General features: G+C 60.8%; 1 protein-coding gene across 1 annotated transcript; it reads right to left on the bottom strand.

Moving 5' to 3' along the window:
- Positions 1-37: 37 nt before the first annotated feature.
- Positions 38-16,078, bottom strand: Hcn2 (hyperpolarization activated cyclic nucleotide gated potassium and sodium channel 2). Its single transcript, XM_063228592.1, has 8 exons — positions 15,460-16,078; positions 9,129-9,552; positions 8,199-8,360; positions 6,689-6,907; positions 5,175-5,321; positions 2,292-2,532; positions 2,045-2,209; positions 38-1,294 (listed from the first exon to the last, which is right to left on the bottom strand). Exons 1-8 carry the CDS (start codon positions 16,038-16,040, stop codon positions 582-584), a joined length of 2,652 nt encoding a protein of 883 aa, XP_063084662.1. The 5' UTR covers positions 16,041-16,078; the 3' UTR covers positions 38-581.
- Between the last annotated feature and the right edge of the window lie 1,562 nt (positions 16,079-17,640).

Below are 17,640 nucleotides of genomic sequence, written 5' to 3'. Positions count from 1 at the left end.
GCCCCGCCCCGCCTGCCGAGCAATGAGACGCAGCGCAGGCGCCAGTGCTGTGGTTTATTGCGTGGAATGGGGCGCGGAGGGTTAACGGGGCGCAGGGGCCGCTGCTGTGCTGCTGCCTGGCTGTCAGTACATTCATTGCGGCGGCGGGACCCAGCCTCGCCCCGCGGCGCCCCGGGGCGGGTGTGGGGGAGGGGCCGGGCCGGTTATTGCGTGAGCGCGGCGGGGACAGCAGCGGGGAGCCGGCGGGCGCCCACCGGGGCGGTTGGGCGGCCCCGCAGCCGTCTCCTCGCGGCCAGGGGCCGGCCCGTCCCTGCTCCGGCAGGGGGAACTGAGGCACCGAGGTGAAGGGAGCCCCTCGCTCGGCGCGACCGCCGCCGGCAGGGCAGTGAGGGTGAGCGCGGGCGGGCGGGCGGGCGAGGGAGGACAGCGGGGCGAGAGCGCCGCCCGCCGCCCGTCCGGGCTGGGCTGCAGGCCCGCGGCCCTGGGCTCCTGGGCTCGCGCGGCGGCAGCGGCGGTGGGGCGGGCATGGCTTTGGTCTGGGTGAGCCCCGGCGGCTGGCGGCGCGGGGCGGCGCGCGAGGGTCACAAGTTGGACGAGAGGCGCGAGCGCGCGGAGTCCAGCGGGTCGAGGCCCCCGGCGGCGCCGGGCGAGGCCGAGTCCCTGCGGTCCGGACTGGGGGCAGCGGCGCGCGTGGCGGGCGCAGGCCCCAGGCGCGGGGTGGAGCTGCTGGCCGGGCGCGTGGTGCTCGCGGGCCCCGGGCCGGGCACGCCGTGGGGCAGCGAGGGCTGCGAGGCCGACAGCGGGCGCGATGCGCGGCTCAGACGGCGGGCGGGCAGGGTGGGCCCGGCGCGGGGCCCCGCGGGCGAGCTGGGGGCGCCGCCGCTATAGGGCGAGGTCCGTGGCGCCCGTGGGCTGGCGGGCGCGCCTGGGGGGCTGGCAGCGGGTGCGGGCCCCGGCGAGGAGGCGGCGGCAGCCACGGCTGCGGCGGGAACCGGCCCCGGGGTTGCGCGGCGCACGAGGCGCGGCGAGCCCAGCGCCAGTGGCCCCACGAGCGGCCGCGCCACCTGCGGGCAGAAGCTCATGGCCACGGCCTGCTGCAGTGTGGCAATGGCCGAGGTGACCTGCGGCGGCGGCTGTGGCGGGAAGAGGCCCACTCGCTGGCCCAGCTCGGCCTGCTGCACCATCTCGCGGTCGTACTTGACAATCTCCTGGATGATGGCGTTCTCCTGGTTGTTGAATACGCCCGAGCTCAGGTCGTGCTGCACCTTGTGCAGCAGGATGGAGTTCTTCTTGCCTGCGGGCAGGAGAGGCGGTGAGCACAGCGCATGCATGCGCGGAGGGCTGGCTCCGCGCCGGCTCCGCGCCATGGTCAAGCTAGGCGCCTGCGGTATACAGGTCCCGCTACACGCAGATTGTGTGCCGTGTAGAAGAGCTACTGAGCACCGCTGGATGCTGAAAGCAGGTGTCCGGGCACACTGCGTACAGCAGTGGACACTGAAGCGCATGCTGCTGTACACCCGCAGGCACTCGGGTCCTCCCGGCCCTGCCAGCTCCTTCTTCAGTCATGGGGGTCCTTGCTTTGGGGGGCTCTATCCTCCCTGGCCTTAAGGCCATATGCACCCAACAAATGGGCCATCGTCTTCCTCCCACGATGCCGGCCCCCCAGGATGGAAAACTGAACGGCTGCCCCTTCCAGGTCCCGTCTAGAACCCTCCAGGGCTCCCTAGCACTCCTGCTTTATTGGTTGGTTTTGTCTGCTGTTTCGAGCCGGTCTGTCCTGACCTTTCAGGCTGGCCTGGAACTCCATTCTCCCTCCGTCTCTCGGGCATTGGGGCTACAGTTGTGCACCGCCTTACCCAGCCACCTGCAGGCAGGCCTGACCGTGACACATGGGACACGAGTTCCCAGCCCAACCCCTGGCCCTGTCCATCTTGGGGCTCTACAAACATTTGCCAAGCAAGCAGAAACCCCACAGGCTGGCGCCCCACCTGCAGGGGGAGGTGGGGCCAATGTAGGTCCCGACCCCCCAGCTCCGCCCGCTCACCTATGCGGTCCAGGCGGTCGATGGCCACCGTCTCAAAGGCGCGCCGCATCATGGGGTATTCCTCCAGCACCTCATTGAAGTTGTCAACACTGAGCGAGTAGAGGCGGCAGTAGGTGTCAGCGCGCACGCTGGCCGTGCGCCGGCCCCGGGTGAGTAGGCAGATCTCTGCGGAGGAGCGAGTGGAGGGCTGGGCTGCGCCCTGGCCTGGCCTGGCTAAGCCCACGGCCCACGGCGGCCCTGCACTCACCCCCGAAGTAGGAGCCATCGGACAGCTTCATCTCCTTGTTGCCCTTGGTGAGCACGCTGACCACGCCGTGCTGGATGAAGTACATCTTCTTGCCCACGGTGCCCTCCCGGATGATGTAGTCGCCCGGCTGGAAGACCTCGAACTTGAGCTTGGTCAGCATGGCTGTGACGAAGTTGGGGTCGGCGTTGGCGAAGAGCGGCATGGAGGCCACTAGCTTGCGGCAGTTGAAGTTGACAATCTCCTGCGGGTGGGGCAGGGCAGGGCGGCTCTGTGTCACCCTGCCTTGCTGGGGACTACTGGACAGCTCAGATCCCGATGGCTGGGACCCAGCGGCCAGCATCTGGCTTCACAGACAAAGGCCAGAGGTTCTGCCGGCAGGCACAAGCAGGAGGACGGTGGCCAGGGGCCCTGCTCTAGCCCGGCGTGGGGGGGCTGGCCGGAAGAACTGGGGAGAAACGTCGGTGAGGGAGGGTGAAAAGGAAGAAGGTAAACTGTGTACTGTTGGCCTAAAAAAAGAACAAAGGACCCTGTAGCACAAATCAGGGTGCTAGTGGCCCTGGGCAAGGTGACCATTAGGGGTGTGCATGCCCTGTCTTTGATGTTGGGGGGTTACCAGGGCACTCCTCAGAGGTCCAGCTGTGCCCCCATAAGGTGAGCCTTTTCTGTAAGACATTTCATTGTAAAGAAAATCTTACGTTAATAAGAAAATAAACAGATGCGTCCACACAATCAAAAGCGCTCTGGAGAAGGCTCATGCATGAGCAGAGGGGTTCACAGAGACCCAGAGCGGAGGAGATGGCTCGAGGTAAGCACTCAAAGTCACAGCCCCCCGGGAAGCTGAGGAGCAGGATCCCAAGTCAGGCCCAGCCTTGGTAACTCAGGGAGACTCCGTCTCAAGGTAAAAAATAAAGAAGGCCTAGGGATGCTGCTCCGCGTTTGGCCCTGGGTTCAATCCCCAGAACTGAAGGGAAAGAAAAAAAAGACAAAATTTGTTTATTTTAAAACCAAAGCTAGTCAAGGTCATTTAGAAGAACAAGCTAGCAAAACCCAGCAGGAATCCGATAGGAGATGAGCTTGGGGAGGCAGGACCCGTGAGTCACGCCTGGGTGGCACTGCAGGGGGTCAGAAACAGCGATGCCCTGTGACTCAGTGGTGCCTGGCATGCTTGAAGCTCTGGGCTCCAGCACTAGCACCAAAACAGAAAGTCCCAGCTGGGTGAGATGGCGCACATCTCGGGGAGGCAGGAAGATCTCAAATTTTGTCTCCATTTTAGCCAGACCCTTAGTTGAAAAATAAAAAAGCAGCTGGGGATGAAATGGAGCTTGGCTCACGGGCCCTGGTTCAGTCCCCACTCTTGGAAACAAAAAGTCCAGACCGGGTTTTAGCAAAAGGTGAAAGGTACTCCTACAGGTGAAAGTCACCTATACAGCAGGATGGACCTGAACCCCATCTTACGCCATGAACCAGGAAACCCCAAGAGGTCAGGGATCTAAGATTCAATGCAAGAAAGTACTCGAGGAAAATAGTGAATTTCTCTATGGGCTGGGTGACTACAAGAGGCACAAATTATGCACCTGCTGAATATGGCAAACAGGAACGGGGTCCTAGGGTACTCGCCAGGTTTATAAGTTGCCTGGAGCATACAAATAGCAGGCGTTTAAACACCTGCTCTTTTTTTTTTTTTTTTTTTTTGTCTTTTTTGTTTTTATCGGTACTGGGGATTGAACTCACGACTGCCTGCTTGCAAGACAGGCGCTTATGCTGCGGAGCTAAATCCCCAGCCCCAACACCTGCTCTTTACAGCATGCAAATAACTGATGCCTCAGGCATGCATCAGGTGTTTATCCAGCACCTGCTGTGTGAGGCAAAATACATGGACACTGTGAAGAATCAGAGTGAAAAAACATAAAAATTGGGTGGAAGTGGGGCACATGCCTGTCACCCCAGCAATTTGGGGGGCAGGGAGGTATGAGGCAGGAGAATCACAAGTTGGAGGGCAGCCTGGGAACCTTAGCAAGACACTGTGTCCAAATAAAACAAAAAGGGCTTTTGATGTGGCTTGGTGTTCAGTGCCTAATATCCCCCCCCAAAAAAAAACTATAAAAACTATAAGCAAAGTCAAAAGACAAGTGGCTGCCAAAACAGAATCTGTGTCACAAAGGGTCGGTGTCCTCCATATACAAAGGGCTTCTAAAAACAGAAAAGCCGGACTCGGGTGTGATGACTCACACCAGTCATTCCCCGCCCGCTGGGAGGCTGAGGCAGGAGGATCACAAGTTCAACCCCAGCCTTGGCAACTGAGCAATTTAGTGAGACCCTGATGGGAATTAAAATAGTAAAAAGGGCTGGGGATTCAGCTCAGTGCAAACACCCCGGTTCCAACAGTAATACGAAAAGGAAAAAAAAAAAAAAAAAGACCAAAAACTGTAGAGAAAAAAAGTTTGCAGAAAGCAAAATGCAAATGAGGTGAAGCCTGATCACATAAAGCACCGAGCCTGGCCCACGGGAGCAGCCCCCAGCAAGTGACACTGTTCCTGGGGTCCCCAGTGTCCCTGCAAGGGTGGCCAGCAGAGTCGGGATGAAACCCAGGGTCTTCACCCCCAGCTACACGCTCAGCCTTTATAATTTCATGTTCTCAGACAGAGACCCGCCCACCCACCCAGGGCTGGAACCAGTGACCCCCCTGCTTCAGCCTCCCAGCGGGGTTACAAGCGTGTGAGTAGCTGGACTGAACGCACGTTGGGATCCACACCAAGGAATGAGTGGGAGAGGCCTCCCGGCGTGGAAACTTTGCAGCCGGGGGAACCACAGAGGCAGCACGCCGGGGCCTCTGCCTGGGACTGCAGTCAATTCCTGGGCCCCAGCGGGCCTGGCACTCCTCACCTCCCGCAGTGGCCCATTCAGCTCGCCCAGAATACTGTCTTCATCGAACATCTTGCCCTGGTAGCGGTGTTCGTAGTAGTCATGGATCTTCTGGCGGAAGTCGGCGGGCAGCTTGTGGAAGGACATGTACTGCTCCACTTGCTTGTACTGTGTATCAGGGAAGAAGGGAGGGACAGGGTCAAGGCCACCGCTCTGGAGGGGCAGTGCCATGGTGGGCTCACCATGTTCCCGTCCTGGGGTTCGAACTCTCCACCTCCCATGTGCCAGGCGGGCACTGTGCCACTGAGCTGTATCCCCAGTGATTTCTTACTATTCCGAATGGCCAGTGGTGAGTAATTGTTTAAATAGGAACTACTGTCAGGCATGGTGGCCCATGCCTATCATCCCAGCACTCGGGAGGCTGAGGCAGGAAGCTCGCTGGGAGTTCCAGGCCAGCCTGGGCTACACAGTGAGCTCAAGGCCGGCCTGGACTGCACAGCGAGACCCTGTCTCAAAACAAACAGACAAAAAGGCACAGGTTGGCTTCAATTTCACAGCAGTCCTACCTCACCCTACCAAGTGCTGGGGTTACAGGTGTGCGCCAGCTCACTTGGCTAAAAACTTTTGAGGGGATTCTGGGCAGTAAACCCTGGGTCTTTGCAGTGAGCTACATCCCCAACTCTTTATTTTATTTTTTTTCTTTTCTGAGACAAGGTCTTTCTATTTTGTTTTTTTTCTTTTTCTTTTTTGGTACCCGGAATGAACTCAGGGCCTGCACTTGCCAGGCAGGGGCTGTGCTGCTGAGCTCTGTCCCCAGCCCACACTGACTGTTTATGTGAAATTTAAGTTTGACCTGTCATCCCAACACTGCAAGGCTGAGGCAGGAGGATGCAAAGTTCAAACCCAGCCTGCATAACTCAATGGCTGACTAAGACCGTTTCAAAATGAGAAATAAAAGGGGCAGAGAGGTGATGGGGCTCCTTGTGAAGGTCCTGGGTTCTACAGCCAGAACTGGAAGAAAAACTAACAAAAATGACACTGAGCTAAAGCGTGCTGGATCCGGTGCGGCTCCCTCCCCAAACCTTCCAAACAGGCTGGGGTTGGGTGCCAGGCCCTGCCATCTCGAAGACAGCGGCCCCGGTGCCCCAGCCCCACTTCCGGCTGGCCCCGCCCGGCCACAGCTGCCCTGAGCTCAGCTGAACCCGTGACGGCGGGCGGGTGGCGGCACCAGCTCATGTTTGGGTGCGAGGCCGGCAGCTTCCGGCCAGCGGGGCGCCTGGCACGGGGCCCAGCTCACCCGGCCTCCCCGGCTGGCACTGCTGGGAGGAACTGTGGCTCTCAGCCGGCGCTGGGCCCTGGGGTGTTGGGACAGACAGGGTGGCACTAGGAGGGCCCATTGGGCCCTCGGCCTTGAGGGGAAACCGAGGCACGCAGGGAACAAGGGCTGTGCCAAGCACCCAGGCCCAGCTCTGCAGGTTTCCTCCGGGGGTGGCCCTGCCGACCCCTCCTCACCTTGGCCACTGGGCCCTGCTCACCTTTTCCTGATACTGGCGCCGGGAGGAGTCCAGCGACTGGATGAGGGCGGTGGCGTGGCCGATGAACATAGCGTAGCAGGTGGCACCCACGATCATGCTGAGCATGGTAAGCCAGATGTCAGTCATGCTCTCGGGCGCCTGCCGCCCATACCCGATGCACAGCATGTGGCTCATGGCCTTGAAGAGCGCGAAGGAGTAGAGCTCGCTCCACGAGTGGTTCTGCAAGCGGGGGAGGGGCGGTTGGGGAGGGGTCCTTTCCCTCCCCCACCCCGGGTCAGAGGTGACCCTGAGGACACATGGCCATGTCTGCCTCCCGGGGTAACCAAACTGGACTCAGAGGCAGAAGCTGGGGGTGCTGCGGTGCTGGGGAGGGCAGAGGTCCCGCGCCCTGGCCGTCCTCGGCTGACCCGGCTGGGGAGGGGGGCAGGGGACATCCAGGAAACCAAACTGCTTGTGCAGGCGGCTGCGGGACAATGGGCTCCTCAGACCGGACAGCTGCGCCAGGCGCCGGGGAGGGGCTGCCGACACCAGCCCCGCAGGCCAGCTCTGCACCCCCCCCACGCATGCGCCAGGCCCCGCGTGTGCCTCCCGCTGTGAGGCAGGAGAAGGCTGGCTCCAGGGAGCGTCCCCTGTTGGCTCTCTTCTTTGTCTTTTGTACTTTGTTTTTTTTTTTTTTTTTTTTTTATCGGTTTATCGGTACCGGAGATCGAACTCAGGTCCCGATGCTTGCCAGGCAGGTGCTTATGCCGCTGAGCTAAATCCCCAGCCCCTGTTTGCTTGTCTTTTCGGTCAGGGTCTGAGTATGTAGGTCAGGTCAGCCTCGAACTCTCCGCAATCTTCCTGCCTCAGCCTCCAGAGTGCTGGGGTGACAGGTGTACAGCAGTGCCACACCGGGGCTCCTCCTGGTGTTCTCTTTAACAGTCACGATCACGCCAGCAAATAGCAAGCACTTATGGCCCACGAGGCCACTCTCCCAATGGAGGGCTGAGATGGACATTTTTCTTTTCAATAAATGTGTATAAACTGGGTCCAGTGGCGTAGGCCTGTAATCCCAGCACTCGGGAGGCTGAGGCAGAAGGATCGTTGCAAGTTCAACACCAGCCTGAACTACATAGTGAGACCCTGTCTCAAAAAGACAAAACAAAAACAAAAACAAAAATGGGGCTGGGAAGGGGCTGGGGATTTAGTTCAGCGGCATAAGCGCCTGCCTTGCAAGCAGGCAGTCGTGAGTTCGATCCCTGGTACCGATAAAAACGAAAAAGGCCAAAAGAAAAAAAAAAAAAAAATGGGGCTGGGAATGTAACTAAGTGTGACAGCTGGCTCCTGGTTTCTTGTTTTGTGGAGACAGAAAGGAGAGAATACTTTGGAAACGACCCTGAGCAGATCTTGAGGCGACAGGGATCCCTACAGTGGCCCGGAACATCTGCAGCTGAGCTGCCCAAGGAGGAGTGGGGAGCAGCAGGCAGGGCTGCGCAGGCGCAGTAGATGCACGGCGCGGGCTGGGGCTCACCACCATGTTGTTGATGGAGACCCAGCAGTTACTGGGGAAGTCCTGCAGCATGGGCACCAGGAACTGCAGGCAGCCGTCCCAGTGGCACAGCAGCAGCATCATGCTGATAAGGTTGCAGATGCGCATGACCGCGCTCGCCAGGTCATAGGTCATGTGGAAGATCTGGGGACGAGGGGAGTAAAGATCCTGGTGAGGGCAGTAGACCCCCGGGCACCACTGTGCCCCGTGGCCTTGAGCGCCTATAGCCAGCTGCAGCCTCCCAACCCCTGTCCCAGGGCCTCCAGATCGCTCCACAAGACCCTGCCCTATCCTGTTGTCTCTTCAACCTGAGTTTCCCCAGTGGCCACAGCCCTAGCAAGTGAGGCAGGAAGTCCGGGCTTGGAGGGCTGTAGCTGGCTGTGTCTCTGAGTCTGTTTCCCCTGGCATTCTAATGTGGATCCCTCTTCCTACAGGGCTGAAGGGAAGCCCCAAGTGGCAGCTTCCCAAGCCCAGGTTCTGCTCCTAGGGGTTCCTCCCATCTCCTCTTCAGGTTCCATCCAGGCCCCTCCCCTGGTTCCCCTGAATCCCCAAATCACCCCATCAGCTTCTGGATAATGCATCTCCAGCTCTCCTTAACCAACGGCCTCCCCTCCATGTGAGCTTAGCCCATCTTCTCCCTGTGGGCCAGTGTATGGACTTGGTGCTTCTGCTTCCGGTCTTGGGCCTACCTTGCTGCCCTGGTGTCCAGTGGACCAGCAGCCCTCAATGGCCCCGCCCCATACTTGAGCCTCTGCCCCTGCAACCCCGCCCACAGTGTAAGGCTCCACTCATGTCCTGCCCACTCAGCCTGAGGCCCCACCCTACACGAGTCCCCGCCCAATCACTTGGCCCCACCCTATTCTCACGTCCCACCCAGTCTTGACTCCACCCACACCGAGGCCCCGCCCCTACCTCCTCCCATTGGTGGATGTAGCGGATAAGGCGGGACAGGCGCAGCAGCCTCAGCAGGCTGAGGATCTTGGTGAAGCGCACGATCCGCAGGGCGCGTGCGGTCTTGTAGACCTCGGAGTCGATGCCCTTCTCCACGATGAGGAAAATGTAGTCCACCGGGATGGAGGACACGAAGTCCACCACAAACCAGCTGCGCAGGTACTTCTTCTTGATCTTCTCGGGGTCCAGGATGATCTCCGTGTTGTCCTCGATCACGATGCCCGTGCGGAAGTTGAGCACCAGGTCCATGAGGAAGAAGGTGTCGGAGACCACGTTGAACACGATCCAGGGTGCCGTAGTCTCATCCTTGAAGAAGGTGATGCCCACGGGGATGATGATGAGGTTGCCCACCATGAACAGCAGCATGGTGAAGTCCCAGTAGAACCTGCGGAGGGCGGGGCCGCTCAGACGCCTCACTCCGTCCCAACCTCCCGGTGGGAAGTCCCCCCCAATGGCCAGCGCCCTCCCTCCGGGCCACTGAGGACCAGAAGGGGACAAAGGGACCGTGTGCTTGGGACGAGGACGGAGTTCGAAAAAGCATCGTGGGGCGTGGGAACACATCACCTGCCATCCCAGCACTGTGGGAGGCTGAGGCAGGAGGCTCTCAAATGCAAGCCCAGTCTGGCCAATTTAATAAGACCCTAACTCAAAATAAAAAAATAAATGAGGGAAGAGTGAGGTGGCCGGGGATATAGCTCAGCAGCACAGCGCCTGCCTGGCAAGCGTGAGGTGGTGAGTTCGATCCGCGGAACCAAATAAATAAATAAGTAAACAGGGGCTGCAGATGTAGCTCAGTGCTAAGGTTCTGGATTCCAGTAGTAAACAAACAAACCAACAACAACCACCCAAAAAATATATTAAGGCGAGGGAAATGCCCAGAAAGACAGGGCATCCCGCATACGCAGAAAGACAGAGGGCATTGTACATGAGCGGTAAGGCAGCGGGCAAGTTAAGCATAACCGCACACTTCTGAGGGGCCGGCGGTAAACAGGCCCACAGAACTCGGTGTACCCTGTCTGCAGCGGCGCAATTCACAGAACCCAGAAATGGAGACGGTCTGGGGGCTGGAGATTTAGCTCAGCGGCATAAGCGCCTGCCTTGCAAGCAGGCAGTCGTGAGTTCGATCCCCGGTACCGATAAAAATGAAAAAGACAAAAAAAAAAAAAAAAAAAAGAAAAAGAAAAAGAAATGGTCCAGCCAGGGGCCAGGGATGAACACACACAGTGAGGTCGGACCCTACATGGGAATATTACTGAGCCAGGAAAACAGGCCAGGAGGTGACTCGCCAGTGTGAATGGACCTTGAGGACACTGCGCTGTGAGAGACGCCAGACATAAAAGGACACCCAGTATGGGGTTCTGTGGACAGTAAGTGCCTGGGACAGGCAAATGCAGATACAGAAGTGGACTCCCGAATGGCTGGGGGCAGGGTGGGGTGACTGCTTATTGGGGTGGGGCTTCATTTTGGGGTTTGGGATGCTCTGGAGGTGGCTGGCGGTGATGACTGAATCACATTATGGCTGTTTTGTCTTTTTGAGATAGGGTCTCGCTATGTAGTCCAGGCTGGCCTTGAGCTCACTTTGTAGCTCAGGTTGGTCTCACACTTGCAACAGTCCTCCTGCATCAGGCTCCGGAGTAGTAACATTCTTGGTCTCAAGATATAAAAATGGAGCTCAGTGAGAAGGCCCTGGGTTCCATCCTCAGAACTGGAGAAAAGTCTCCGCTGCTGTCCTGTGGCGTTGTTTTCCTCCAGGAAGGCTGTGGAGGGCTGGGCCCCAAGAGAACGAGGCCCCCAGACCAGCTCGGGTGACTCCAAGCACAGGTGGCGCTAGTTTGTAGCCCCGGAGCTGACTCAGGAGTGCTCAGTGTGGATAAACTGGCTCCTTGCTCAGGCCGCTCCTGGAGGACACGGCTATTAACACTCCCGCCTGTGGGGCGGCCAGGCGGCCACTTCGGGGAATTGAGCTCAAGGAAATCGTCCAAAAGGAAGAGGAAAAAAAAATTAAAAAGTGATTTGTACCAAGATGTTCACGGCAGCTGGGTCTTTGAGAGCCAAGAGCTGGCCTCGACCCAAAACCTCAAGGATCACCACGAGCTGGTGCTGGGCTGGCACCCGCCCACCACGGGTGACCTTGGATGACGCCTGACCCCTCACCTCAGAACCCCAGTTCCCTCTCCTGTCCTTGGCCTTCCCCTGGCCAGTGTCCTGCAGAGGCAGCAGGGTTCACGTTCAATATCCACTGACTGCCCCGAAACCAGCAGGAAAGCATAACAGAGGCCAAGGGGCCTAGAAACCATGGCTGTGCTCCAGAAATGACCAGGGGGACTAAAAACCACCACGGGGGGCCTAGAAACAGTCTGAACACAGATAGAGATGAGCAGCTCCCTCTCCTCCCTCCAGGGGACCCTGGCTGAGGCCAACACAAACTCCCTTGTCTCTGAGTTGCCCACATTCTCAGCTCACATGGGGAAACTGAGGCTTGCCAGGGAAGTAAGCCATGGCACAGGATTCGAACTCAGGCTGGCAGCCTGTGGGCTGCTGCAGGGGCCGAGGGGGTCTCCCTCCTGCCTCCCACAAGGTTCATGTGACCCAGTGCATCACCAGGGGTGGGTGACAGGGAAACTGAGGTCCATCAGGGCTAAAGGGGTTGGGGTTGCAGAGAGAATCCCAGTGGAGTTGGATGTGCCCAGCCTGGGGGCCAGGATAGCTGGGAGCTGAGTCCAGGCTCCATTGTCAGGTGGGGTCAGGGCGCCCCTGCTGGGGGACCCAAATCGGGCAGGGATCACAGATCCAGCAAATCCCTGGCGGATTAGAGGCCAGAGGTCGGGGATTATGGGGGCTTGAGTGGGGATCAGAAGGCTGGAGCCAGGCTGTGATCATATCCTCGAGGGGTGTCGGGGATTAGGAAAGGGACACCTTTGTGGGGGGAGACTCCTGGGGGCTGCCAAAGCGGAGGGACATTTTGGGCCTGAGTGTGTGCCGGGGGCCAGGGCAGGCACTGATCTGCAGTGAGCAGAGGACATTGTGAACCATGGGCGAGGGGAGAGGGTGCTGGCTGAGCAGACAGAAACCTGCACTGGGGGACACTCGGGTACAGTGAGGGGACAGGAGCCTCGCCCAGGTGGTGGGAAGCACAGCTGCAAAGGCCCAGTCATCCCAGCACTTGGGAGGCTGAGGCAGGAGGGTCAACAAACATTCAGGCCACCCTGAAGTACATAGTGAAAAGCCCTGTCTCCCAAGAATAAACAAAGCCTGGGATGTGGCTCAGTGGCACACAGCTGGCAAGCACGATGGCGTAAATTTGATTCTGGGTACAAATAATAATAATGATAATAATAAGTAATTTTACAAAGGCTGTGAAGCCCTGCAGGGTTTGCCCTGAGGCCAGCCAGGAGCCAGGACCCCTGGGAGGCGGAGGGGATGATGCAGTTGGAGGGGCAGCCCCTGCTGTGGTCTCCCTTGGACTCTGCCACCTCTTCCTCCCCAGGGGGCAGAGCCAGACCCCATCCTCCCTCCCACCCACCTGCTGCACCCCATCCCCTCCGGCCTGCGGCCCCTCCCCCAGTGATGGGGTTTCTGCCCCAGCTGGAAGCATGGATCTGTCACTGGGGATTAGCACAGCCCAGACTCCCACTGATCTGATGCTCAGGCCAGCTGGGGGTGGGGACCAGGCATCCTGTCCTTATCAGGCTCCAGGACCCCAGGGACTGTGACCCACTCAGAGTCGGCACCAGCAGATCCCAGCTGGGTCTAAAGCAACTGGATGTAGCCATGTGTGGTGGCTCACACCTGTAGTCCCAGCACTCAGGAGGCTGAGGCAGGAAGATCGACATGAGTTCAAGGTCAGCTTGGGCTACACAGTGAGCTCAAGGCCACCTGAACTACATAGGGAGACCCTATCTCAATAAATAAATAAACAAGCAGGCAAACAAAAAGATGCTATGAGGGGGCTGGGGTTGTAGCTCAGTGGCACAGTGCCTGCCTGGCAGGTTCCAGGTTCTGAGTTTGACTCATGGTATCAAATAACAAAAAAAGAAAAGATGCTACAGGGAATTGCAGAAGTGAGATACCACCCACATGTTGCTGCCTCCACATTTGGGAAACTGAGGCAGTGAGGGGCCAGAGTGTTGCAGGAGAAAAGGACTGAATCTAGTTCAGAGCTGGCTCCCCCTCCTTACTGTCCTCCCTGCTCTGCTCACTGTGGGGCTTCCCAGGACACCCTCTGCACCTCACTCTCCTCCTGGGTAGAAAGCACCAGTCCAGGAGACCAATCATTACCAGTCCCTGAGCAGGGCGGGGGTGTGGCCAACAGGGACAGAGCCCCTGGGGACCCGGCTCAGAGTTAAGTCAGGGAGATGCTCTGGGCCCTGGGGGCCCATTTGCCGATCCACATGCAGATTTTAAGAATCAACATAGAAACTGGTGAAGACTGCCCTCCGAAACCTTAAAGCCTGGGAGACTGACGCAGGAAGATCTCAAGTTCAACCTGGGCCACTTGGTGATTTAGTGAGATTTTGTCTAAAAAAAAAACCCCAAAACAGTGGGGCAGGGCTGGGGTGCAGCTCAGAAGAACACACTGCCCACCAGCCCCAGGTCCTGTTTCCCAATGTCCTGGCTGAGACCCCTTCTCCTCCAGTAATGTCGAACCTCATTAAGTCCCGGTCACTAAAGTGACTTTCCTGGGTCTGTCTGTAGGCCACCTCCAAAGGGTCACAGGGCCCAGTCGGGGTGGCAAGGCCCGGTGCACCCCTTTAGCACCCTGCTCCCATACAGCCCATATGGGAGTCCCCACACTCACACCCCCATCCTAAAGTTTACCTGGGAGGCCCAAAGAGAGGGACTCCTGACCCCTGCCAGCCTCTGACCCTGCCCACCTGCACCCCAGCTGCAGGACCTAAGTCTCTCCAGCCAGACCCTCAACCCACCTAGCCCAGAAAAGGCCTCAAGCTTAACAGACACTGGTCAGCTGGTATCCTGTGCCCCCTATGTCCCCACGGCCTCTCTCTGGCCAGTTGGCACAGAAGCCCCACTCACAGCAATGTCAGCTGGGCCATGTGTCCAGGCTCTCAGGCTGGGAGGATCCAGGCATGGCCCCTCTGGGCCCCACCTGGGTCCCCTGATCTTTGATTTCTCTGAAGTAAGGCTGCTTTGGCTCAAGGCCTCAGTCCTGTCTCAGGGCTCTGAAGGTTGGGGAATTAGAAGAGGACTTTCCTCCTCCTCCTCCTCCTCCTCCTCCTCCTCCTCCTCCTCCTCTTTTTCCTCTTCTTCTGTCTTTTTTGGAGCCAGGGTCTCTCTATGCAGTCCAGGCTGGCCTTGAGCTCACTATGTAGCCCAGGCTGGTCTCAAACTCACAACGATCCTCCTGCCTCAGCCTCCTGAGTGCTGGATGACAGGCATGAGCCACCACCTGGTTCAGGACTTTCTTCTTGTCTCTGTTCTTGATTTGCATGCTTGTGAACCTCAGTTTGCCTATTTACCAAGCACTGAAAAGGGGGACTTGCACCGCCCCCTTCTCCCGGTCCTTCAGGTCTCCAGGTCTCGGAGCACACGGGGTCCCCAGTCCTGGGCCACAGGGACCCGGGCAGCCCGGCAGAGCTCAGGCCTTGGCGCTGACCATGGTACTGAAACAGCGCGACCGCGCGCCCGGTATTGTGGGGCTCCCTATCTACACCTTCATACCCCACTGTCGCACATCCGAGTGACCCACCAGGCACAAGCGCAGCAACACGCCTTCACCAGATCCCCGGGACCTGCGCCCCCTGTCACGCGCTCCGGTGCACACTCGCGCGGCCTGCAGTGACTCGCGCTGTCCACGCTCGCCGGCCACACCACGCGTACTCAGGGAGGAGCATGCAAAACACACCCGCGTGTTAGCCAGTAGGTTGTGTCAACACACGCACACACAGAGTCCCGTGACATTGGGGGTCACCATGCACGCAGAAGACCGCGGGGACGCGGCCTGGGGACCCAGGACGCGCCTGCCCGGGGCGCAGGTGGAGACCGTGGTAGCGCGCGGCACGCTTAACCCCTTCCCCACCGGCCTTTCCGGGCGCGTCCTTCTGGGGCGCCCGACCGCCCGCCCGCCCGCCCTCCCCGGCGCTCCGCCGCCGCCTCCCGCGCCCATGTTCCCCTCTATTCGTCCTCTCCGCCCACCGCCAGGGGACGCCAGGGGTCCCCGTGCAGCCTGGGCCTGAGCCCCCCAGGAGGGCGGCGCCCGAGGTCACCGAGCGGGCGCCCGAGGTCGCAGGCCGCGGCCCCGCCCTCTGGCCCGCGGGCGCCCCAAGGGCGGCACCTGAAGTCGCTGTAGGGGTGGATGATCCAGGCCCCCGCCGACTTCACGCGCTCCTGCTCGCGCTCCACCGCCTTCTGGCTGCCGAACATCCGCAGCGAGAACTTGTTGACGCCGGGCTGCAGGAGCGCGCCGAACTGGCGCTGCATGAAGCTGGCCTGGCTGCCGCGCGGCTCCCCGGCCGGGCCCGCCTCCTCCTCGGCCGGCGCCGCGGGGAACGACACCTGGGGGCCCCGCGCCGCGCCCTCGGGGCTGCACTGCGGCTCCCCGCGCCCGCACTCGCCATTCGGGCCGCCTTTGGCCGCGCCGGGGGCTCCGGGGGCGCCGGGGGTGCCGGGGGTGCCGGGCCGGCCGCTGGCGCTGTCGCGGCTGCGGAGCCGGCCGCGCGGGCCGCCCTCGTCCTTCGCCTCCTCGGCGCGCGGCGGGGCCGGGGGCGGCGCGGGGCCCGGGCCCGGGGGCGGCGGGGGCGCGGGCGGGGGCTGCGGCTGCGGCTGAGGAGTCGCGGGCGGCGGCGGCGGTGGCCCGGGCGCGGGGGTCGCGGCCGGGTTCTCCCCGGGCCGCCCGCCGCCCCCGCGCGCGTCCATGGCGAGGCGGCGCCGGGCAGTGCGGAGCGGAGCCGCGGCCACGGCCGGCGGCCCGAGCCCGAGGGAGGGGGAGGCGGGGGCGGGGCGGGGCGGGGCGGAGCCGCGCCGAGGGGGTGGAGCCTCGGCCGCGCGGGGGAGCGGCGGGGGCCCGGGCTCCGCCTCCGCCTCCGCCCGCGTCCCTCCCCGCTGCCCGGGGTCCCGCGCGCGCGCCCCTCGCCGGCCGCACAGGGGTAACTGAGGTTCACCTGGAGGTCAAGGTCAGGCTGGCCAATGCCTTGTGGGCGCGCGCGGGCCTCGGCCTGGAAGGGAAACTGAGGCTCAGCAGGTGGGAAGGACGCGCCCAAGGTCACGCAGCTGGGCCTTCAGCGCGGGGCCTCTGCGAGCAGGTCCTCGGGCTCGGCGGGGCTGCGGCCCTCTAGCACAGCCTTTCCATGCCCGGTGCTGGGCTCTGCACTAAAAGGGCGCCCTGTGAGGCCCTGGAAGCTCTGGCTTCGGCGCTGTCCCGCCCACCCGGCGACCTGTAGGACAGTGCATGTTAGGAAACTGAGTCACAGCCCTGCCGCCAGGGCTCGGCAGGAAGGGGCGCCCCTTGGCGGGTGCCCTGTGAGTTCGTGGGCTTCAGAGACTCCGGGGGAGCCTAGGGCCCCGGGTTTCTCGGCCCCCTCAACTGGGTTCCAGCGAGCCCGGCCTGGCATGGAACTCCGGGCAGACGGGGGTCTCCCTGGCGCCCTGGCTGCCGAGAGCAGGGGCAGACCAGGCTGGGCGCGGGTTGGTGCCCTGCGCCCCAGCCAGTTCCACTGGAGGAGGATGGTGTCATGAGAGAGGCAGGTGAGGAGCAGAGGCACAAAGAGGGTTTCTGGAGATGGAGCCCCCCACTTGGGCCCCTTCCGTGCACTTCTGGACCCTTTAGGAAACCTCTGTGTTCTCCTGAACTACGCTCCAGGATCCCCTGCCATTCCTTGGTCCTGAGACCCTCCTGCGCCCCTGGATCCACCGGTCTGCCATCACCCAGGCAATGATCAGGCCTTCTTGGGTGCCCAACACCCACCCAGACAGCAGGGCCAGCTGGACGGAGACATGAACATCCTCGCACCCTGCAGGTGCCCTGCTGTGTGTCATCTGACAGGATGGGCATGGCCCAGTGGCCTAGCCATGCCAGGGCTCCCCTAACTCTGGGGACTCCAAGACCCCCTGCTGGCCTGGTGGCCACCTCCTCCGAGGCAGGCAGTCAGCAGAGTCAGCAGTGCCAGGCTGCAGCCCGCCCCGGGGCAGATGTGTGTTACAGCTGAAGGGGGACCTTTTATGTTCACCCTGGGAAGATGTCAGGCTGGGCAGGTCGCCAGCACTCAGGGAGGAGGCAGGCCCGGCCACCAGGGGACCCACCAGGCCTGGCAGAGAGATGGCACCTCTCACAACCCCCTGGTCACAAAGGATGCTGGGACTTGGGGTCCTGGGCACTGGTGTCTAGTCCGGCCCAGGGCATGGTGGGTGAGCTAGGGACTGACTGGGGCTCCACACCTGTTGAGCACCCGCGTGGTCAGAGGGCACTGCATCTGTCCTATCTGTCTGTCTATCTATCTATCTATCTATCTATCTATCT

This window comes from Cavia porcellus, unplaced genomic scaffold (genome assembly GCF_034190915.1).
Source record: "Cavia porcellus strain 051 isolate PalLab524CR breed Dunkin Hartley unplaced genomic scaffold, mCavPor4.1 scaffold_17, whole genome shotgun sequence".
Classification (NCBI taxonomy): Eukaryota; Metazoa; Chordata; class Mammalia; order Rodentia; family Caviidae; genus Cavia; species Cavia porcellus.
This window is presented reverse-complemented; position numbering and strand designations above follow the sequence as displayed.

What these genes read in the sequence shown, in the direction of transcription:
- Hcn2 (XM_063228592.1), bottom strand. Translation starts at nt 16,040, where the DNA reads ATGGACGCGCGCGGGGGCGGCGGGCGGCCCGGGGAGAACCCGGCCGCG. An exon ending in GGCGCCAGTATCAGGAAAAG is followed by an intron (nt 5,322 to 6,688) that starts GTGAGCAGGGCC and finishes CCTGATACACAG; the next exon opens with TACAAGCAAGTGGAGCAGTA. An exon ending in CGATGGCTCCTACTTCGGGG is followed by an intron (nt 2,210 to 2,291) that starts GTGAGTGCAGGG and finishes GCTCCTCCGCAG; the next exon opens with AGATCTGCCTACTCACCCGG.